Genomic DNA, 23,319 nt, shown 5'->3' with positions numbered 1-23,319 from the left:
ATGCTTCACTTTTGATACTGTAATTACATTTTGCTGGCAATCTTCATACTTTTTACTTGTAAAAGAGTATTGTGTTTAAACTGTGACTTATCACATATAGTACCTCTTCCACCACAGCATTTTTAGTGTTTCTGAGAAAACGTCGACTCAGAGATAATAACAGTATGAAACAGAACTCAGAAGTGTGTTTCACACAACTCTGAGCTCTGCGCTGTTATATCATTAAGCAGATGTTATTATTATCTCCTGTGTATTTATACTGTGTCAGTATTTGTCACAGGAAACATATATTTAGTCACTTTTAGCCACGAGATTTGTTTGTATCCAAGGTGGTTAATAACAGTCAACTTAATAATATATTTTTATGGACCCGTCTTCTAAATGGACACTTCTTTAAAGCCCCAAACCTTCAGTTTGGGAGACAGTGAGAGAGGACTGTAGATAATGTGACTGTGGAACAAAGCCCATCTTATTTGCAGCAATGCACTGCATGACCTTTGAGACTGTGGTGTCATCATTTGGTAAACTCAGAGTGAAAAGAGACTGAACGAACAACACTGCCATCGTGTGGAGGCTTTCCAAACAACATGCCACATGCATCACCTTTACAGTCACTGTTTTTCTGAATACATTTTCAAATGCTCCCCAAAGTGCCGTTCACACCGGGTCAGGTGTAACGTGGTGTGCTTTCATCGTGTTTTCAGTGCAGGACGCTGAGAGCAGCACTCATGTTGATGTTCCTAAAGGTGATGATGTGGTTATTAGACCTGGTGACGTGTGCTGCTGAGCCACTGGGAAACTGACAGTGAACAAAGCATGTGGCTCTGACCAAAAAAACGCAGAACATCTGAAGTATGCTAGCCACAGGATCTCAGCGCCACTTGCTTTGCGTTTGTCTGGATTAATCATGCGTGGCATATTCTCTGACTCTGTGCTGTCTGTTTTATTAGTAAGACATACTTTATTAATCACCGCACAACACGCCCATGTCAACACAACAGCACAACATGCACACGCCATGCTTTTGCTGAAATTGTTCCTCCACATTTGACCCATCCAGGAGCGGTGGGCTGCCAGCCAATGGCGGCGCCGGGGACCCAGTTCCTTTTTTGTCACCATTGGTCAGGTGGTGATCTTCTTGCATGTTTTTAGTGTTTTTTTGTGGAGGATACCCCAGGTGAACATGGGGAGAACATGCAAACTCCACACAGAAAGGCCCCTAAAGGGCACTCCAGGCAGGAATTGAACCCAGGACCTTATAGCTGTGAGGCGACAGTGTTACCACCGTGCCCCGTCTATCTTATTAGTGCCAGTAGACGAACACAAAGCCGGTAAAATATCCAGCATAGAAAACTGCAGACCATTTGCCCTGGCTAGTATCCTATTCAAGGTATTGTGCTTCCTGGATGCATCAAAGTAAGGTGGAATATTGTCACCTGTTCTGTTCAGTCTGTGTATGGATGATCTTTCTAAAAAGTCCAAAGACTGTGAGACTGAATGTGTGGTGGGACATGGTCTGACTGTCCATCTGATGTGTGCTGATGTTACACCCTGAAAAGGGAAGGAAGGAAGGAAGGAAGGAAGGAAGGAAGGAAGGAAGGAAGGAAGGAAGGAAGGAATACAATGCTTCCTCTTCAGCAGCTTCATTGGGAATGTATTATTTTCAAAATAATTTACAAAAGGTACAAAAGTTCTCTTAGTACACAACATTTTTTTAAAAAATCTCTCTTTCATAGTCAACTTAAACATACTTTTCTTCTCTCACTTTAGAAGTAAGTAAACAGTTAAGTATAACATCATTACTCACCTTTTCTTTAACAGGTTAAATCAAATGTGACAGTTGAGTATTGAAGAAAATTGTCCATTAATCAATAAACAAACTCAAATGACCAAACTTGAAATATATTGAAAATAAACAAAAATATATAAAACATAAATAGTCATGCGTCTACTGTTTGTTGTACCTCTTCCTTCTTATCGTTTATTACAGCGCATTAAATTCATTTCAGTGCTCATTTCGTGAGTATTTTTAACCTCATTAACGCTTTGTATTCTATGTACATTAATACCTGTAGCCAGCAGGGGGCAGTGTGACGCTTTACTTCACTCATGACGTCTTTACGGCAGGAGAGTCGGTTTCCGGCATAGATATATCTATGGTTTCCGGTGGGTACTGTGGCTCATTTCCGTATTCTGCTCAACGAAGTTCCCTTGTCTCTTTTATTTCTCATGTTTGAAAATAGAACTTCAATCATCCCTTATTTTTGTTCCCTTTTTGAACGAGTATAAGTTGTACTTAAAATCTTTATAGTTAATAAAGAGTAAAATAGCACAAAAAATGTTTGACAGTCTAAAAGTTTTTTTCCACTCTTTATTTTTTATGTGAGATTGTATGTCCCTTTGTTTATGAGATGATTTATTTTTAATATGAAACTCTACCCCCTTGTATTATAGATGATGTATGTTATATTTGTTCACCATTGTTTGCATGTATTTTAAGTTTACGAAAAGAATGAATTTTGCTATGTTTGTGCACAAGTTTTGTACATTGTACAAGTTCAATAAAAAGAAACTTTAATGACAAATTAGAAAATAAAAGATTTCTCCCATTTGCTGGAGAGTAAAGTAAAATTGAAGTTAGTTTACCAAGTCTGGGTAGTGTGAATCACAGTTCTATTTTGGGGCTCCTTGAACATTTGTGTTGACTATATAGTATATACTATAACTATATATGTATACTTTTGTTAAAATTAGGGAATTTGAGCAATGACACATTTTCTTGCTGTGTGATTCTTAGAGAATTATCAGCCTCAGTTATGACTTCAGATAACTGTTTAAAATAAGGTGTAAATTGAATTGTCTTATTTGTTCAGTCTGTCATTTGTTAATGAGGTTACTGCTTTATTGGAAAATAATACTTGTTGTAGATTGCCTTATTAAGTCCATGAAAATATCAAGAACACCTTATGTAAAAGCACTCTGGGTAACTTATTTTGCCATTCTGCTATGTTAATATAATGGCAGTATAATACAAAGGTTCCGGAACTAAAAAAAAAAAAAAAGAAAAGAAAGAAAGAGGGACGTTAATTGTGGATGCACCCCGTTGTGGATGCGACAAAGTGCGCATGCGTACATTTATCAAAACACCGAAATAAGAGAAATGACCGCATGAGGGAATTCAAGTAAAACAATGCAGTTTCGAGTAAGAAATGTCTTTGTTTTTTTTTTATTTTTAAATGGTCTTTCTTCACGTCTACGCTTAATGTAAACACATCAAGTGTAATTGCCACAGAGTGAGTGAACCAACGGAAGGTTACGATAACAATAGCTAGCATGCTAACTGGTAGCTAACACAGTTTGATATTTAACGTCAGGACCTGATGTCAGCGCCATGCTAATGTTAACTAAGACTAAACACCGATTTGTCTCCATATTTCAGGCGTGCAGTGGTTTCAGTTTAACCTCAGTGTGACAGTTTGGAGTGTGAGCAGAGGATGGACAACGATACCGTGTCAGCCTCAGATGGGACAGCAGAGTGTCCCCTGGTTTCTGAGGACATGGAGGGGATCTGTGTAATGCCGGATTTGGGTGCGATCAAGACTGAGCAGTCGACGGGAGATGACCCGGGCACCCAAAATGTGGCCATGGGCATCAAATTCATCCTGCCCAACCGCTTTGACATGAACGTTTGCTCCAGATTTGTGAAGTCGCTCAACGAGGAGGATAGCAAGAACATCCAGGACCAGGTCAACTCAGATCTGGAGGTGGCTTCTGTTCTATTTAAAGGTTAGAGAAGCCGTCCGTTTGCCTCTAAAGTCACAGTAACTCGATAAAGCGCTTTCATTTGAATTAAGCCTTCCTGTGATAGCGTCCTATCAAGTTTAACGTTGTCCTTCACTTTCAGCTGAGTGCAATATCCAGACCTCACCTTCCCCGGGCATACAGGTGCGCCATGTTTACACGCCATCCACCACCAAACATTTCTCCCCCATCAAACAGTCCACCACACTCACCAATAAACACCGCGGCAACGAGGTTTCCTCCACACCTCTTTTGGTGCATTGTAAGTACCACAGTTGGCTTATCTTACCTTATTAAACATGTCAGCAGTCAAGTCAAAATATTAATGGGCACATGCACGTTTTTCCTCTCAGCTTTGTCCATTCATCAGCTGGCAGCTCAAGGTGAAATGGTGTTTCTCGCCAGCAGGATTGAACAAGGTAGGCAGCCCACCTGGGTCGTCAAACAGGTGTGAAAGCCATAGAGGAATAATGTTTAGAGCTGCAGCTAGCAGTGATTTTCATCATAGATTAATCTGCAGATTTTTTTGTCTTGATTAATAATTTCGTCTAGAAAATGTTGGAAATAGTGACAATTTTTGTAAAGATTGGACAAATCCTCATTTATTTATTTTTTAATCTTTTTATGTATCATTTTAATAGAGACAGTGATCAATCTTCAAGATGAGGAAGGCTTTACCCCGCTGATGTGGGCGGCTGCACATGGACAAATCGCTGTCGTCGAGTTTCTGCTCCAGAATGTACGAAAAACTTGCTGTTTCATCCAGGTCTCGTTGTTTTATTGTAATCGAGCACGCCGGCTTTATTTACTCACCAGTCTGTATCGTTCTTCGCTGCAGGGTGCTGACCCCAACCTCCTGGCCAAAGGGAGGGAAAGTGCGTTGTCCCTGGCCTGCAGTAAGGGATACACTGACATTGTGAAGATGCTCATTGACTGCGGTGTGGATGTCAATGAATATGACTGGGTAACAATACGAAGCCTTTATCGCATCCATTTGATCTGGTTAAGTAGAACATGACGTGATTTTCTTCACTCACTTCGTGCGGGGGCTTGATGTTGCTCTGGCTGTCAAATGGCGCCCCCTGGAGGTGTCAAACTGTTCTGCCTGTTGTGATGTTCGCTCTGTGGGTTTCAGAACGGAGGAGCCCCTCTGCTGTACGCTGTCCACGGGAACCACGTGCGCTGTGTGGAGATCTTGTTAGGTGAGGGATATCCGCCTGTGATACTTTCTTTAAAAACGCTAAACATCACAGTTCTTTTGAGTTTAGGAAATGTTGTGTTCGACATGAACCGTTACAGTAATGCAGCATGTTTGTGTCTCTTCCAGAGAGTGGTGCTGATCCTACCATTGAGTCAGATTCTGGCTTCAATGCGATGGACATGGCTGTGGCTATGGGCCACCGGAATGGTAAGTGTTAATTAGACGCATAAATTACTATGTATAAGAAGTATAATTAGATATGTTGGCATGTGATTTTAGATAACATGCTAGCCTTCCAGAAGCAAAACAGACATGATGTGAGACACAACAGCGTCACCCTTTGAACACAGCTGTTGATTCAGGTCTAATATTCCATCCGCTGCTGGTTTAAAGGCGGAATAACAGTGCCCCCCCATTCTGTGTTTGTACGTTTTAATAAAGGCGCAACATTCCCACCTTGAGCAGCATGTGTAAAAATTTCTAAATTCCTCAATAAATCATCTCACAATCATGCCAAAAACACAGCCGGTTTTCTCCCTTGTGGAGGTGAAGGACGACCTCTTGGGGAAGAAAATGTTTCCATTCGTATTAAAACACTGAATGTTTGTGTTTAGTCCAACAGGTGATGGAGGCACACTTACTGAAGTTGCTGATGGGAATCAGAGAATGAACCGTGACACTTGAGGAAAACGGATACCAAAGGCACAACGCTGGGCTCCGGACAATCACGCAGCGCACCCAGCGGGAACATTTTGTTCCGTTCAGTGACATTTCAGCAGCGTCGCACCGCATCGACGGCATGCTGTCGGTGTGATGCACACGAAGGTTTGAGCTGTGTGAATTTAAAATTTTAAACCCTCTTTGAAACTGTTTGACTGCACTTTTCCACATCGCACATGGAGTAGCAAATCTGATCGAGACGAACCGGCAGATCTTCAAAGAGCGGACGTGTACGGTTGAGTTCTTCACTGCAACCCAGCAGGCACTGCACTGCACAACACGCAGTGTAGGATTGAGTTTGCTTTGACTAAGCATGGAGGTTTTGTTTCCAATCTTGTATTAAACGCCATCATTGGCTGTTCCATCCTTTTCCTGTCACGGCAAGTGTTTTTCAAACCTACACATTGATCCTAATAGTAAAAGTAATTCGTCAAATCGCCTCACTTCATGCTGTCTGGTCTACAGTGAGCAGACTCCGGTGGGTGGATTGAAAATCCGTCTACAGACGGGAACGCACACGTTATAGACCGCTTTTATGACGCTGCCAAGCTGTCTGTTGTACTGTTTATTTATTTGAATATTCTGGATTGTGTTGTACATTGACGTACAGTGTGTCTGTTTTGTTCCTCTGTGTTGTGATACTAATGTGCTGTGATCTCATGCCTCATTCAAGTGTCCCACACGGTGACGGTGGTGCTGTTTGCCTCTGTGTGAGGGTGCCTGTGTTTTCTACCAATCACACCGTCTGTGTCAACAAATAACTTGTATTGATCTCAGTATAAGACATCGCTCTGTACAGATATTTATGATTGCAAGTCAAAAAGGTCAAACTACTGTTTATAGTCATTGAAATGAAGTTGTTATTTAATTAAAAGATCTCTTGAAAAGGCATTTCACGGAGTCACAGTTATGGGGATAATATACACTTATTTAGTATCTGCTGGGTACTGCAGAGAGGGCAGGAGAGTCTGTCACTGACAGGGTCTGAACCAAATTTTATGGCAATCCATCCAATAGCTGAGACATTTCACAAAAACCCACAAATGTCGACCTCATGGTGGCACTGGAGGAAACGTCAGATCACCACAGTCAGCAGGATTCGACCAGCCGAGCCGCGCCGCGCCGCCACCCCCACACTGCTCGCACGGCTAAAGCAAAACATATTTCACAGCTTTGTGGTTGTATGTTCTGTCTGTTTATTCATCTGATTTTATCATAATGTCTCGCATCTTGTATCTACACTGTTATGCTGTGGATGAAAATGCTTTAAGCTCATGGGTGCATCAAGAGAAATCCTACATCTGCTGATGAGGCGTGAGAAGAAAACACTGTAATCCTTCCTTCAGATCTATTTGAGGTTTTTCAGTGAAGTGAGTCCTACAATAACGTTGAGCATCCTAACTAATTCAAAGAAGGAAAATCGCACTATTTCAGCTGTGAAAATAAGACTTGAGGGAAGAAGAAAATCAGAAATTTGGGTTATTTATTGACAGTAGCAAAGGTTTATTCCAGATATGGTGGTTTGAGCGAGGCCACAAAGAGTTATGGTTCAGTAACATGGAGGAAACATGTACAGCAGGGAGCCTTGAACGCCACATTTCAGACACAATCTCTCACTCTGACTGCACACACAGAGCACAACAAGCGTTTGGAGAGTCTGGTGGAAAAGAAGAGGTGGAATGAGGACTAAAATACCTTGCGCTAAAAATACTGCTACCCCCAGCTCTTAATACTTCAGAGTACTATTCTAGAAAATTACTCAAAAATAATTCACTTGAGAGGATGCAAGTACTTTGTTCAGGTGGTGCACAAGTCACAGAATGCTCACAGCCAAGAGTTGACAGATCATCCATCTTCTCAGGTACTTTAACGATTAACTTCCCACCTCTCCAAAGACAGAAAAGCATCTTGTGCCCCACATGGTCCTGTCAAGGTTTGACACCCCGGGGAGTCCGTTTTCCTCTAGTTAGCCTCATCCTTGGATGCCTCGTCGAAATTCTCCACCAGATCTGAAACAACAGAAGATTTTTGTGGTAAATTGATTGAGTCATGGGGGTGGCGGGGCTAGGGCGGGGGGTGGGGGGGGCTCTCAGAGGTGCCAGATGACAATACAGGAAAACTGTGTTTATCTGAAACATGATAATGGGAGTAACGTGATCCTCCTTCCTTTCCTCATCTAGCCCCTCTCTTCTATAGACTGCAATGTGCTCGGCATGCGGGACCCTCAAAACTACTGAAAGCAGCTGTAAAAATTGCGGAGTAAAGCATCAAAAAGTTGGCTGCAATTACTCCTTGAAATGTGAGAAATCCGCCTTTCGAAGTTTTGGCTGGAGGGGTCGAGGGTTAAACTGGAAACAATCCAAAAGGTCTGAGTAAACATGTTCCTTCAGTGGGAGAACAAAAAGGAAACTTAAGTCCAACAACAACACGGCGGCCTGGGCTGTTAACCCTGTGCCATCAGGCCTCGGCTGCTCCTATTGCTCAATACATGTGTAATCGTTTGTTAAATTAGTGAGAAGTAAGGCTACGGGGAGAGAAGTCCTGGGAAAAGCTGAGATTATTGTAATGGCAACCTCATGTGTTTGGCCCATTTTACTCCCAAAGAAAAGCAAACTGGGTCTTATAAACATTATGAACGTGAGATTCAAACACACAACGCCGCGTCGCACCATCGTGTAAGGTCTGTGATGAATCCCCTTCGCGTGACCCCTCGCACAGGCCAGAAGACAACAAACCTGCCATGATTATCGAATGGAGATGAAAACAAAAAAAACCCTCGCCTGATAACACGAGTGTGAAGCAGCTTTTTGTTGGACGCCGGACGACCACGGCTTGAGACATGCTGAAGTATTTTGCTGGAACAAACAGCTGTGAGCGTAATGCCGAACGAGACGTTTAAGCGCTCACCTGGAACGTCGTCATCTTCTTCTTCTACTGTTGCGATCGGCGCTTTTCCATCCGCAGCTGTGAGAACAGAAAAGATCCGTGAGAAGCGGCCAGCGTCTCTTTAAACAAGTCTGACTGAGCACAGGCTACAGCTGTGACTCTACAGCGCGATTTAACTCAACACTGGGACTTGATTCAACGTGTTCGTGCATTAGCGGTTCCTGACCCTGTTTGGGCAGGGCCTCGGCGAGTCTCCTGAGGCTCGTCAGGCTGTCGGCTCCCAGCTGGTTCAGGATACCCGGCAGCATCTCGGTCAGCTGCTTGGTCTCGGCGTGGCCGGTGATGGTGAAGGTGTTGGCCGCGAGGGAGGCCTGCACTTTGGGGTTGTTGAAGTGGATGACTGTTCCTTGATTTGTAAACATGTTGACCTGCAACGGCCCAAAGTTTTACGCCGTTAACGACGAGATCGCAGGCAGGGCGGACACAGATTCATCTTAAACCACGCTGAGATGAGCGTTCATGCCTACCTCTTCGATACCAGAGATATTGTTGACACCAAGTTTCTTTAAGGAGAACTGGAGCTTCTTGTCATCTGCGGTCGCTGTTCTGTGTACAACCTTCTTCTTTCTGCGAGCGCTACCCTACAGAGTCACACAGACATATTTCTGAGTAAACTATCAGCTCTTAATGATACATCAATCCATCAACTTCTGTATCCACAGAAACGTCCAGGCTTTGTCCATTTATTTCAGTCCTGCTAAATGATCACTGCTATGCAACAGAAACTGTAGGTATGATAGTTGATGTGCACCCCTTTCTAACCCTTTTTCTTTCTAAACCCTGAAAACTAAGCATGCAGAAATGCAATAAGAAAACAGCAGAGAACGCTTTGCAGGAAATCAACTTTTCATGTAACCTGCGATAAAGCATTTATCTTGACGATTACCTTTCCACCGATGCGCACTTGTGCCTGTAGCTTAGCGAGTTTTTCTTGATTCATTATTGTTTCTTTCATCTGAAAAAAGGAAAGGACATTAGATCAGATCAGGCGTCACCAGCACAGCTGATCTTTACACCAACGGCCTACAGGTTTAACAAGCGTTTTGGCTATTTAGAAATTAACTCATGTTATACCACAATATTGTACATCTCCCAAATATTACATTAGCATCACTTTCCAGACAGGAAAAACACGTTCGGGGTGATTCACAAAATGTCATGTTGCAGCAGGTTGCTGAAAATACAGCAAAGCACATGCGCAACTGAAGAACTGCCACACTGACAATCTCAGCTGTCTCACAACAAATAACCAAAAAGCATGAAATTAAAGTTAGTGAGACCACATTTCCTTTCTTCTACTAATTCACAGATTGACATCGTTCGTATGCTTTTGAGATGTTTGACGTGCAGCTGAACACAGGGTTTACAGTTTCTCTGAACGCTCTGCAGCTCCTTCGCCAGCCTGCTGTCACAGATGAACTCATGAAGCACTCGCGCCACTTGAGTGCATTTAGTGACGAGCGCGAGCTTTGAGTGATCTGGCTCATCCGTGTGCTCATCGGGAGACTCTGATCTCATCGAGCACTGTGAACACAATCGACTGAATGTTGTTGGAAAATGTAAGCCGGCAGACAAACGATACAGGTGTGGAAAGGGAAAACGTACGAGGACGCTGTGACAGACGTCCAGTGATGATGATGATGATGATGATCTATGGCCTCTTCCTCTGGGCTTTCTCTAAACGGCTGTGTGCCTGATCTCAGCCTTCAGACAGCAAACACACCTGGTGCAGCTGATATGTGGTGTGATGACAAAGATAAGGCCTGTTTTGTTTTTATGCTTCGTTGCTCAGCCTCTCTGGCAAATCACAACACCAGCAGCCACCGCGGTATTACAATAAATATGCAATAACTCGTCACTACTTCATGACAGAGACATGTTACTTTACTTTTTCCAAGTTTTGTTCACCTTTCCTTGCCAGCCTAGAGAGACACACCTTACTCTATACAAAACCTAAATCTAAACAAGTACAGAAATCCCGATTTTGACCCAAACATTATGTGCTCTCTAATACATGCATCAGTATTTGCATACGATGCCACTGCCTGCTAATACCTCACAAACTCTTCCTGTGTCTCTGGGAAACTGGCAACGACGCACACTCGTGACAAACAAGGTGTAAACAAGTGATGAAGTCTTGGGGAAATCCTGCTTCAACGACACACACACGTAAGCACACACAAGCGGGGAGCAGAGGCCGTGGTGTGGGTGTGGTGGTCGGCGGCAAGACCGTTTCCAACGCGGTAATCAGACTTTTAAAAGCCGATAAGGAGCAAACGGTGGGACAGGCAAATGCGCAGAGCTAGGTGCGTTAGCGCGTTAGCTACTGCAAGCTAGCAGTTTAGCTAGTATGTTATCTGTACTGTGGACAACAACCAAAAGCCACATAAAAAGGGGCTGTGGTAGGCCAAAAAACGGGCGAAAAGCACCACAGGTGACGCCAGGTAGCTTTAAGCTAGCATTTGCTGACTAATTCAGCCAGCGACTGTACCGAAACAAGGTGTGGTTCAGCTTTTGTGAAAGAACTAGTAGGCTAACTTTAGCTAGCTTCTTAGCTAACTGGGAGACTGGAGTGTCCGGCCTGTCACCCACAGCCTCTCGCACAGCCACACAAAACCGCCAGTGAAGTTAAGGTCAAACCCCGGCAGAGTTCAGCCACCTAGTCAGAAAAGGCTTTCGTTTACCTCTTGACGTCGGATCGGGGGGGGACAGTGCAGGGAAGAAGGTATTTAAAGCTCCTCACTGACCTGTAAACTAACAGCAGACACATGCGGGGAGCAAAATGGAAGCGAGAGAGGAGGGAGGAAGTGACGTACGGCAAAAAGCGCAATGCTGCGTGGGTTTTTACGGCCCTCAGCTGATCTTCGCAGGCAACACCTTCACCAGGCAAAACATTGACAACTCAACAACTCAATTGACATTGAGAAGTATTCATATTAAAAAAATAGCCAGAAGGCTTCATTCAATTAATTAGATTAAACTAATCTTCATCAAGCAACAAACACACAAGGCAACCCCAAGTAGGTCTGTATACTATTAAGGTAATTTTCATTCAGCTGCAGCACTGTAAAAGCCTTCCAGCAATGCCTCCTTATCTAATTCATTGCTTTTGTCTGGTTCTCCACCTCCAAGAGTGGAAGGCTTTTACTGTGAGCTGATTGCTGGCTGAAGTCAAGTCGAGCAAGTCTTGTATTCAGGTATTTTCAGTGCTCTTTTGTCAGGTCATTGCAATGAACAGACAAAGATGAGGAACTGGGATCCTGTTCAGGGCAACAAGATCCTCAGGATCATTTGCCATTTGTGGAATTCCAAATAGGAGGGGTGGGGAATAAATCAGCTGATGGGATGTTGTCAAATGATCACAGTTTTCACTGCTGACGGAGGAGCTCAAGGCTCAGGCTGCAGCTTCCTTTAGAGGGATCTATATTTATCACAGTCACCAGTGGAGTGGCCGTAAGACATGGACAGGCACCTGTGGACAGAGCACAAGGCATTTCATCCAGACCAGTGTCTCACTGAGTGTGCTGATGAGGGTAAAATTTGCATTTTACAGTGCGGTGCTGGCATGCTGCCTGTTTTTGCAGGACAAAGCCCATTTACCAGAGATAATTGTGTCATGATGAGCGCCAGTTATACTGGTGTGATTACTTTTTGCTATAAAACTTTTAAAAGATGGATGAGTTCAATCGGTGGGCTTGAGTAGACCCCATTTATTAACCATTTATATTTTTTTCAAGCAAGAAAGAGGAGGACACACTTATGTTTTTATCCACTTGTTGAAGCGCATCAATATTACTCAACAGATGGATTGACTCTACATCAGATTTAAAGCTTAAAAACACAAAATGGTCCTTCAGCTTGGAAAAATGTGATGTGATTTATAGTCACATATATCTTTTTATGGCCCAAATAGCTCTTTAATTTGTTTATTGGAGTATTTCATCACAGTAACTTCACATGTTTTGTGCTGAAATCATCAAATGCTGCTTTTGCTCTACTCTTCATAAACTGCATAAGCACATAAAGGCAAATTATGTCCATCATATTCAAATGTGCACATGGCACCGGCAGCCAGTGTAAGTGTGCTGTGCTCGTCGGGTCAAACAGCAGGCTATGATATCAGCTTTCGCTCTCCCTTTGAAAAATCACCCCCTTTCTTCCCACCATCTTTAATCCGGTAGATCAGCCTTCTGTGAAGTTTTGGTGCACTACGACAGTTATCTTGAGATTATGTGCTGTAGTTTGGTTTGTCTGTGTGTATGTGTGAGTGTGTATGTGAGTGTGAGTGAGCATTTCATCTCAACCAGCTTTGTCTGTTTGCCTTTCAGGTAGTTTCAAGGTTTCCAGGTTGTTGCCTTGAGGAAGCAGACGTGAGTCAGGGAGAGATAATAAACCAGTCTTGTGACTGCATTGCATTCTGGTCTATTGAGGGTGCTGCTAGCTGAGAAACTGTAAAGCGTCTTGAGAGTTTTCTCAGTTTTCTGTAGGATATTGAACATTATAACACAACACAGTAAATCTAGAAAGAAACATTGGTTAGAACATACCAATGGAGCCATTGCCTATATATATGATATCACAACATAACAGCTGTTTAATTCATTAAAATAACACACATATATGTCAGGCAAGGCATATCATGGGTGCATGCCCCTAAAGGTGTATTATTTTCCATATCCCACCGTCTATTCCATATTATTTTCCATGCAACTCATAAATAAATAATGAATGACCACAGTGACATATTGATGATAATGATGGTGGTGGAGGAGGTTTTTCCTTTTTTTTTTTCTTTTTGCACATAAAAGCAACCTACAAGACTGAAACAACAAACAAATTAATAAATAAACATAACAAATAAGCATGTTTTCCATATAAACAACTAGATATAACAGACAAAATAAAAGCACCAGTATTTAATCATCCCCTTCTACCTTAAAGAGGCTTAAACCAGTGATGTGTCACTGCCTCGGTTCTTTATTGCCTTTCCTGTCACAGTGTTCAGGTGACACATTTCTGATCGTTCAATTGAGAGTCAGATTCACTAAATATGAAATATTTAAAAAGGTAGATGAAACATTTCAGGCCACATTTTTGAAGAAACGGAGAAACCAAAAAGTCTGCAGAAGTCTGTGTTTTTCTAACCTCAGCACGTTTTGACCATTTTATGTATTTCCAAATATTCCCATTGAGGTTTAATACAACGGGGAAACTATCTAACAATAATTAAGCTGTTTTTTATTTTAATTTTACGTGGGTATAAATTCTCTCTCCGCTCCACGCGCAGGGTCTTTGCGCGTGCTTGCTCTCGCCTTTTCTGCACGGGATGCACATTAATCACATGGCCCACAGACTCCCCTCTCACACGGACCGGTTTTGGTGACACTCGGGGGTTCTGCCGGAGCAGCAGGCGGGCAGGGATCGCGTTTAAACGGCTAAGTGCTTTCTCGGTACCCGGTGGCACGGAAACACCCTCGGATCGCAGAGGCGGAATTTAGAAACACTTCAGAGGCGGTTCAGCGCACATGCGACGCGCTGCTGCTGCTGCTGCTGCTGCTGCTGCTGCTGCTGCTGCTGCTGCTGCTGCTGCTGCTGCTGCTGCTGCTGCTGCGAGTGTCGGCTCAGAGTTCATTCATTTAATGCTTTTCTTCTGATGCATCCAGAGCTTTGAATAAGACTTCTTGAGAGTGTTTAGATTTTATTTGGTTTGCTTTCGGCTCTGTAATATTCGCTTTATTAAGCTTTCAGTTTTGGACAGATTCTATAAATAATGACTAAATGAACAATTAAAGCAACTCCAGGCTTCACGTGCCACAGCTGCACAGAGCAGGTCCTGATCAGCTGTAAAACTGAAGGCTTGATGGTGCCTGTTTGGATTTCCACATGCAGGATGGCTCATTAGAAAACAGGTCTGAGAAATAAAACTAATGGAGAACAGGAGCAGAGGCTGAAGTGTTCTCAGATAAACGCACGCACGAGCCCTCACTCCTGAACAAACACGACACAGCTTAAATAATCGAACAATCAGTATCGGCTGGTTATTGATTATTGAGGTGGCCTCACATCAGTGAAGTGAGTGGCTCATAAAACGGATTCAGCTAAAACAACAGTCCTCTCGTTCCTGCTTCTCCACATTTATGAACAACACTTATTCATTCACTTTTTTTTAATTACTAATTAAAAACAACCTAATTAATTCATATAAAGCGCGAGGAGCCAGTGTGTCTAACTTTCTCTGACGTGTTTTTTTTTTGTCAGATTATATTTCGTCAATTAACCAACAACCAATGATCAATATAATGTATATAAAGTTTATTATATGGTGACAGAGCAGACTAGTTTGACATTTCAAAGTGGCAGAAGTGATGAATAATAAATGAAACAAAGCCTTCAACCATTTACAGGCTAATCGAGGCAAATAACCTCCAGTGGAAACAGAAATTACTGAAAATATTTGTATTTTTCTTCCTCATTAATTTTACAATACAGCACAGTCACGTTTATTGGCCTATGAATAAAAATAAATTATCATTTACAGAAGTCAGTGCAGTTTAGAGCTTCACGAGGAGTCAGATAAACTCTATACTTTACACCAAACTCTATACAAAAACACACACACAAAAAAAGAGTTCTTTTAAGGGCAGTTCATAGTAAATTCCTGGTTGTGACACCTTCTGCGTTAAGCGTTTTAATTGTGAGACAACTCCGCCGCTAGATGGCGCTGGCCAAATGGGAACCTCTGAGGAGTTCCTGATGGGCCACACAGTACCTGAGCAAACCCTCAGCATGAAGCAAAGTCATGATGAGCCACACATTTTTCTTTAAGTCCACACGTGTTTTCAGGCCTGCTTCATTCATGAAAGCTGGCTGATAGTTTCTAATTTTAAGACAGAAAATGTCAGAAGTAAAATGCACAAACTTTGAGAAAGTTTTATTTATTTATTTATTTTAAATGATTTGGTTAAACTCAGCAGAGTGGAATATTTTAGCAAATGTGCTTACATAGTTTGAATTGCTTTTGCTAAAATATTTGGGATCATTTAAGCTGAGCCCCCTGACATAATTAACAAAAAAGAAATAATAATAATATTAAAAAGGAAAGAACAAAATGAGCCTGAATCATCAACAACAGACACATTTGGAAGCAAAGCTGCAGAACATGATATTTTTTCACAATAAAATCAGAATAAAATAGAATCTGTATTCACACTTTATTGCCTCTTTTACTTTTACTCACTAATCTAATAAGACTGAACCCAATAATAATAAATGCAAAGTCATCAGATATGAATGTGTCTTTTATATAGGCTCGATTTTAACATTCAATCTAGACAATTAAGGTCGATTATTCTCTTCCAGCATGCTCTTTAACAGGCCTACACACACTGCAGTTCTCACTCGATGCTCACTGAACATCAACACTTTTTCTTTTATCCTGAAAACCTTTTGAGATTTTTTTTCTTAGCTTTTTTGTGCTTTAATGCATCCCATCCTCCTAACCCTCTGAAATAAAATAAAATGAATAGAGATGTCTACACACACACAGACACACACACTCGCACACACAGCACCCTGCTCAGGACGCACGGCAGAGGCCTTGTATGTGGAGCTTGCATGCTCTGCGTGACCCGTGACTGATTCGAGTTAACAGCTGACTCTTTTCCATTACAAATGGCTCGCGGATAATCTAGATAACTACCGGATCACGCAAACTGAGCTGCCTGGATGTGGTGCACCAGTCTCAGGCACGACTGCGAGGAGGCATTCGTGCTGAACATCACAGGTATTCCTTAAATTCCGGAAAGAAGGAAAAAATCTGGAACAACCTAATTTTTAATCTCAGGTTTGTTTTTTGTTTTTTGTTTTTTTTGAGGTGTTGTGTCATACACGCTGTGTATTAAAATACGCACGCGCTCCTTTCATGCATCACACTAACTAAGCCTGAATAAATAAAACGGTTGTCAAAATATCCACTTCGATCTGAGCAATGACCAGACCAGCAATTAGAGTTTGCTAAAGATTTTTTTTTATATATATATATCTTCCAAAATCTATTTTTGCGCAAAACACTGGGGTGGAATAAAAGCTTCAGATCAGTGTGGACGACAGGCCACCATGAATGACCACTAAAAAGGATGTAGGCCACACCAAACTTTTTTTTTTTTTTTAAACCACTCACAGTTAATTTTCAAAGACCTTTTTTTTTGTTATTTAATTTTTTTCTCTCTCTCTCTTTTCATTCGCCTCTGTGACGTTTCCTCCCCATGTGATCAGGGCGGGGGTATAAATGGCGAGAGAAGGTCCGCCCCCTCTGTGAGTCAAGGTTTGGACCCTTTGCGGGTTTCCCTGCACATTTCTCAGCCTGGCATCGACGGAGCCGCTCGTCAGTCGGCGATAAAAAAAAGCCAATTCCCCTGAAAACATATGGAAATAGCGAGAAGACAGGAGGACATCTTTCACCGACGGCGACACGTGCTCCTCTCCGCTCCCCCTCCTCATATGAGTTTTTGAAGAGGGAGGGCAGGGTGCATCTCATCGTCTTCATCATCTGGCGTCGGAGGGCACAGCCGTGTGTGAGCCATGACTCTGAGCTCAGAGATGTCGGATGCCTCCATCCTTTCGGAAGAGACCGACATAGACGTGGTCGGCGAAGGGGAGGATGGAGACGGCCAGACGCGCTCCTACGTGGACGAGGTGGCACAGATGCACGACGGCATCCTCCTGGCCGGCTCTCCTCCTCCGTGCCTGGACAGCTCCACCTCCTCAAGGGATGCCTACAAGCCGGCGGGCAAGAACACCCTGGTGAAGCCCCCTTACTCCTACATCGCCTTAATCACCATGGCCATCCTGCAGAGTCCCAAAAAGAGGCTCACCCTCAGCGAGATCTGCGACTTCATCAGCAACCGCTTCCCGTACTACAGGGAGAAGTTCCCGGCCTGGCAGAACTCCATCAGGCACAACTTGTCCCTCAACGACTGCTTCGTGAAGATACCGAGGGAGCCCGGGAACCCTGGGAAAGGCAACTACTGGACTTTGGACCCGGAGTCGGCTGATATGTTCGACAACGGGAGCTTTCTGAGGCGGAGGAAACGCTTCAAGCGGCAGCAGGCGCAGGACTTGCTGCGGGAACACAACAGCTTTATCCCCGCCGCTGCTGCGTACGGGTACGGACCGTACGGCTGCGGAGGATACGGCATCCAGCTCCAGTCCTACCACACACACTCTGCACTTTTTGCTTTTCAGCAGCAGCAACAGCAGCAGCAGCACTCCAGGCATTCACATTCACACACGGGAACCATTATCCCCGCGCCGTCTTTGATGCCCACCACCACGGACTTAGCCAGGAGTAGGTTTTATCCCCAGCTCAGCTCCAGCCTGGGCTCAGCCAGCGTGCAGGCTGCAGCCCCGGTGCAGAAGTCCAGCTCCCCGGTGCAGCGGTCACCCTTCTCCATAGAGAGTATCATCGGGGGGTCACTGAGCCCCTCCAGGACTTCCCCGGTCGTTGTCCCGGTCTTACCGTCCTCTCTGGGCCCTGCAGCGGCCGGCCAGCCGCAGAGCGTCCACCCCGGAGCTGTTTTACACCCGGTTGAAAACTTTCCGAACAGAGTTGTCAGCGGCTCTAGCGGCTGTTAAATGTCTTAACAAACTTTCCAAGAAACTATATAAAAAAAAAGAAAGAAACAGCAACAAAAACAAAAAACGCCCCTCTTTGAAGGTAGGATTATTTTTGTATGTTTGTTTGATAGCACGCAGCTGAATGATGGACATGAACAACACTATTTGTGCCTATATTCATGCTGTTTTAAAAAAGATATATTTATGTTCCTTCTTTTCGGTGTGAATCAGACTTTTGACCACGAACTTTCCTTGTATTTTCCATCAAGTAATTCGTTTCAGTCACTGTTTAGGGCGTCTCAGGATAACGACTTAACGGGCAGGTTATAAATGATCACATGTTTAAAAATAGGCTAATAATGTATCTGTGTCAAACACGTCCATGTTTTTGTTTTTTTTTAATTAGTTTGGCAAATCAAAACTTCTTTTTTCTTACAGTTTTGATTTGAACGTTGTATTAAAAAAAACACAGAGAGCAAAGTCATACATTTATAATAATAATATGCAGTGTGTGTTTATTTCAGTAATAAAACATTGTACATTTTTGGCAAGTATTGTGTAATTGAAGTGTGATATTTTTACACAGTTTGTTTTTTCAACAAGAATAAATTTCGTTTTGCAAAAAAAAAATAATAATAATTATAAGAATTTGTTTGGAAATGAATTTTTTAAATGAGTTTGAGGATCCTGGGCCTGTACTGCCACCCCAGGGTTTCCGCCGAGGGGCGAATTAGGATAAATAACGTTGCCAAAAACGTGAAGTTGGAGGTGTTTAGTGACTTTTTGGGGGCTTTACATTGGGATGTGCAGATGAATCAGCTGATACAGTAACGGCTGTCCAAACAGGCTATCATGCTCTGGCTGCATGGCTTTGACTGGGGCTGAAAAGAGTTTGAGTTTGGGAAGGCGTGTGTGCGCGCACGGCACGAGCCTCAAAAACGGGACATTATGCATTTTGTGATCAGTTTGCTGAGATGTTGCACGCTCTCCGCCATCAGTGCTGCACACTTTGGAACATGCGCACACGAGGCCTGCGCGTCCACCTGACCTCTCTCACACTCATCCTCGTAATTACGGTGAGCGGACAGGAAGGTGTCAGCGGGGTGAGACAGGGGCTGTATTTTGGGTGATTATACCGGTGCCGATGTGACAGCTGGCCGGCTCTTGAGAAAACGCTCCTCACCCAATATTTCATTATCTGCTCTCATGTGGCACAGCTTTCCCCAGAGAAAATTGAGATGTTGGCTCCGAAATTCTCGCGCTGGTGTGCCACGGGGCCAGAGGGGCTCGTGGATGGAGATGAAGAGGAGGTTAAAGCCACCTTCATCCGCTGACCACTTTTGGTGATGACTCACCTTTATTTTGGCCTTTATTTCCCCACACGGGAAGAAGTGTGACATTTTTTAACATGCACGTAGCCGTCGGCACAAAAAGCCAAAAGAGGGCTGCTTTTACGCAGTGTGCAGGTGATTAGAGGAGCTAAAGAAGAACCGTAAATGACAAACTAATACTCAGGTGCGGAAGCTCAGGGCTGCTACACCTGTGCTGCCGTGATGCTGCGTGTGTCAGACCTCTTCCCTTTCATTTTTCATGAGCTCTGTCGCGGTGTATGCAGCCTTTACCGCCCTTTACTGTACAGCCCCGCTGCTTCCGTGACTGGATGTGTGCGCCCGGCCGACTGCGCGTGTCTGCCTCCCCTGATTCAGAGCAACGTGTGCGTAGTAGATAGCTAAATTGGTGCAGCGCTTAGAGCCAGTTCACTAGGCCACGGGAGGACAGCTATTGCGTGATGATGTAACACGCAATGAGAGACAGACGGGCACACACACACACACACACACACACACACACAGAGAGAGAAGAGAGGGAGAAAGAGAGCAGCAGGGAAGGAGGTCAGTTTTACTGTATATGGGCTTGTTTACAAATAGAGAAGGTTAAACAGGGGAAACACAGGAATAATTCATGCGATAAGACGCGTTATAATAACTCGTGTTGTCGCGCGTCATGGCTGTACTATCACAATAAGAGTCCTGTTTCACACTGTGTGCTCAATAGTGAATTGCAATTTATGTTTTTTTGGCCTCTATAAAATAGCTGGGTGATTCATACAGTTTGATACACCAGTAGTGCGCATTAGTCATTATATTAAATACATGTGGAATATCTGAAATACCACCTCTCTGTAACGTGGTGTGTTTACGGCCCTGTGTCACTGCAGGATTTCCTATGGGACATAACATAATTCAGTTTTTTTTTTTTCTAACCTGCATTGCCTCCGCGTAATTGCTCTCATAATATCTTCTTTTGTTAAATAATAGTTGGGGGGCTGTTAGTGTTAATATGTATGCATGTATCCGGGCGCGTCCTGGCCTTTGAATAATTTACAAACTTCATTTGGAGACACCTCACCGAGCGGACATGTTTCAGGAGGAATGGAGGAAGTGTTTGAAAGGGTCAGGCTCGCTTCTTTATGCCTCCCAGGCCTGGTCTGTACGTTGTTGTGTTAAACGTGATGGGCTAAATTCCCATTTTGACCAATAAGAGACTTAAAAAGACGCAACACAAACATAAAATACGTGCGCGCACAGTTGACGACCGAGAATCTATCTATCTATCTATCTATCTATCTATCTATCTATCTATCTATCTATCTATCTATCTATCTATCTATTGTAGGTTAAAAACACATTTCCGAGTGCTGGTGCCGTCTGATAACCAGAGTAACAAACTCCATAAATCTGTTTTACATCTTTGAACTTAACAGAAACACGTTTAACCAACACGGTTGTCAGAAGAACTCTCCCGATACTCTTTATTATTATTATTATTATTATTATTATTATTATTATTATTATTATTATTATTATTCAAATGTGCAGATCACTCTGAAATAAATGTAGTGAATAATTCAGCACACTGATCAAACAACGTGGTTCATGAAATTTAAAATAAAGAGCAGAGAAAGTCGTAGGAGCCTAAAATGTTAAAGATACTGATTTTGATGGATTCACCAAGAAGAAAAAAAAGGCATGTGCAACTTCTAAACCCCATTTTTAAAAGTCTGCTATGATCATGGAGCTCATAACTCGGCCCATTGAGTGTTTTGTCATGGACAGAATTAAGAACAGCAGTTTATTAGGTAGGTAGTCCTGCAGTGAAAAAAAGGGTCTTTTCATGAAATGTCATGGATCATGTGGGCATCAGCCTCCTTGAGCATGACTGAAGCTCAGTTAGCAGTTTATCCTGCTGGGTCACAGGTCATGAGGAGAGGGGATAAAGCACAACACTCAGCCCATAAACGACACTGGGCTTTGGCTGAATGTGTTTGGGCTTTCGGGGCTGTGAGAATAATCTATATTTCAAAGGAAGTCATAAAGACTTTGGCTACTAAACTTAGGGCCACTAAACAGGTCATTTGGCCCACGTTTGGACACCTTTCCGGCCCTTACTGAATAATAAGTCTCATGCTGACCTCATCAGCTGACAAAGCAGCATAAATGTTAGAAAACTGACAACAAATACTGGAAATAAGTTTAATAGTTATACAAGTTGGACTTGGATTCAAACTGTAAAAAATTAATTCATTAAGAAAAAAAAAGAGAAATAGGAAAAATAAATGTGTCCAGTCGTAAAAATGGAAAAATGTGTTCAACTATTGCTGAATGCTTAAAATATGTATATTATACTATAATATATGACTTACACTAATATGCATCAGTGTTGTTTTAATGAGCTTTTTTAGCATCAACACAGCAGGAATTGAACATATTTATGACCTTGTGCTATAAAAAAAGTTTTTCCTGCAGTAAGACATATTTTAAGGTCATTAAAATTACAAATACTGTGATATGAAAACATATAAAAACCACACTTTTTAAACTGTTCATGAATAAATAATAAATACAAGCTGACCCGTAGGATCACTGGAGCTGAAACAGTTTACGCAACAGTGTAATAGTAAAAATGTTTCTGGCCTCATAATGCCTCTGTAAAATGTTCAATTATTTACAACCCCAGGTGCGTGAAGTGTAACCAGAAGTCCTCAGCGAGATGAACCCAGCTATTTATGTGCTTTCTTTTATTGTTCTCTATAATAATAAATAAAAAACAACCACCATCATTACCATAACGAGCTTTATTTATAGGACAAATCATACAAAGTAATTTAGTGTAACATTTTCATGTCGAACATTAAAGTCGAACATCAGTAAAAACTCCAATCCAAAGATGCATTAAAATAAATGTTTCTATCTGTACATATTGACACAACTTTTAAATATATTTAGTAGTTACCTATAATTTATAATATAAAAATAAATAAATAATGAAAATGAAATTGAGCTATGTCATTCTTGTACATCTGTTAATTAATTGATTAATTAATCACAGGGACATTGCACCTGGATCAACAGCCAGTGAACCTCAGCTGTTTTCCCTCTGATCATTTTATTTAAATTGGAACCAATAATAATGTGTCTAAACCTTTAACAAAGCGTTGATGTGAAATGTGGAAAACAGAGGAGAAATATGAGGAAAAAGAGAGCAATTGGAAGAGGGGGTGAGTAAGAATGGAATAAAAAAAAAGGAGTAAAAAGAGTGAATACCTCCCAGGGAGGTGCAGAATCTCTACATCTGCTATTCAGTGTATGGAACAGTCGCTACACTTATCCCCTCTCTCTAAAAGGAGCTCTGCTTTCCACCCCATTAAAAAGTTTGGGAACTAATGCCACCCCTGAATACTACCCTAATTAGAGGCTGCTCAGAATTGCAAGGACCTGCTACACAAGAGTGGCTTTGGGATAGATTCTGCTTTTCCCCTTTTGTAATGCCATCGTTTTGCTCTTTCTTTTTCTGACCCATTACAACTTTCTTTCTTTCTTTCTTTCTTTCTTTCTTTCTTTCTTTCTTTCTTTCTTTCTTTCTTTCTTTCTTTGCGTCCTCCAATCAGAGCTCGCTAACAAAAAGGAGAACAAAGCTTCCCTCGTTTTTTAGCACTTTTTGATCCACCCCTGCAGGGGCACAGTGATGGTGGAAGT

General features: G+C 42.5%; 3 protein-coding genes across 4 annotated transcripts; 2 read left to right on the top strand and 1 right to left on the bottom strand.

Annotated features, from left to right (window-relative positions):
* The first annotated feature begins 3,111 nt into the window (after positions 1-3,111).
* On the top strand, positions 3,112-6,613 carry ankra2 (ankyrin repeat, family A (RFXANK-like), 2). Its single transcript, XM_070988818.1, has 9 exons — positions 3,112-3,202; positions 3,440-3,786; positions 3,905-4,063; positions 4,155-4,220; positions 4,443-4,540; positions 4,640-4,765; positions 4,937-5,003; positions 5,129-5,209; positions 5,617-6,613. The coding sequence occupies exons 2-9, from the start codon at positions 3,495-3,497 to the stop codon at positions 5,670-5,672; spliced, it is 945 nt and encodes a 314-aa protein (XP_070844919.1). The 5' UTR covers positions 3,112-3,202; positions 3,440-3,494; the 3' UTR covers positions 5,673-6,613.
* A 575-nt stretch (positions 6,614-7,188) lies between these two features.
* On the bottom strand, positions 7,189-11,473 carry btf3 (basic transcription factor 3). Of its 2 annotated transcripts, none has more exons than XM_070988819.1 (6): positions 11,416-11,473; positions 9,555-9,623; positions 9,136-9,249; positions 8,835-9,036; positions 8,630-8,686; positions 7,189-7,731 (listed from the first exon to the last, which is right to left on the bottom strand). In XM_070988819.1, exons 2-6 carry the CDS (start codon positions 9,621-9,623, stop codon positions 7,685-7,687), a joined length of 489 nt encoding a protein of 162 aa, XP_070844920.1. In that variant the 5' UTR covers positions 11,416-11,473; the 3' UTR covers positions 7,189-7,684. The 2 variants fall into 2 exon arrangements, with proteins under 2 accessions (XP_070844920.1, XP_070844921.1); XM_070988820.1 differs by having other exon boundaries at positions 11,353-11,464.
* Positions 11,474-16,987: 5,514 nt separating this feature from the next.
* Positions 16,988-18,830, top strand: foxd1 (forkhead box D1). Its single transcript, XM_070989080.1, has one exon. It carries the CDS (start codon positions 17,249-17,251, stop codon positions 18,299-18,301), a length of 1,053 nt encoding a protein of 350 aa, XP_070845181.1. The 5' UTR covers positions 16,988-17,248; the 3' UTR covers positions 18,302-18,830.
* The last annotated feature ends 4,489 nt before the right edge of the window (positions 18,831-23,319 follow it).

The sequence above is a fragment of the Chaetodon trifascialis genome, chromosome 20, assembly GCF_039877785.1.
Source record: "Chaetodon trifascialis isolate fChaTrf1 chromosome 20, fChaTrf1.hap1, whole genome shotgun sequence".
Lineage (NCBI taxonomy): Eukaryota > Metazoa > Chordata > Actinopteri > Chaetodontiformes > Chaetodontidae > Chaetodon > Chaetodon trifascialis.
The sequence above is the reverse complement of the archived record's forward strand: the minus strand, read 5'-3'. Positions and strand labels throughout refer to the sequence as shown.

Bases quoted from the DNA above. Each gene is read 5' to 3' on its own strand.
- ankra2 (XM_070988818.1), top strand. From the start codon at position 3,495: ATGGACAACGATACCGTGTCAGCCTCAGATGGGACAGCAGAGTGTCCC. The intron at 4,221-4,442 runs GTAGGCAGCCCA...TCATTTTAATAG, and splicing joins CGCCAGCAGGATTGAACAAG to AGACAGTGATCAATCTTCAA. The intron at 4,541-4,639 runs GTACGAAAAACT...TCTTCGCTGCAG, and splicing joins TCGAGTTTCTGCTCCAGAAT to GGTGCTGACCCCAACCTCCT.
- foxd1 (XM_070989080.1), top strand. From the start codon at position 17,249: ATGACTCTGAGCTCAGAGATGTCGGATGCCTCCATCCTTTCGGAAGAG.
- btf3 (XM_070988819.1), bottom strand. From the start codon at position 9,623: ATGAAAGAAACAATAATGAATCAAGAAAAACTCGCTAAGCTACAGGCA. The intron at 8,687-8,834 runs GTCAGGAACCGC...CTGTTCTCACAG, and splicing joins CGAGGCCCTGCCCAAACAGG to CTGCGGATGGAAAAGCGCCG. The intron at 7,732-8,629 runs GTGAGCGCTTAA...CTGTTGTTTCAG, and splicing joins AGAAGATGACGACGTTCCAG to ATCTGGTGGAGAATTTCGAC.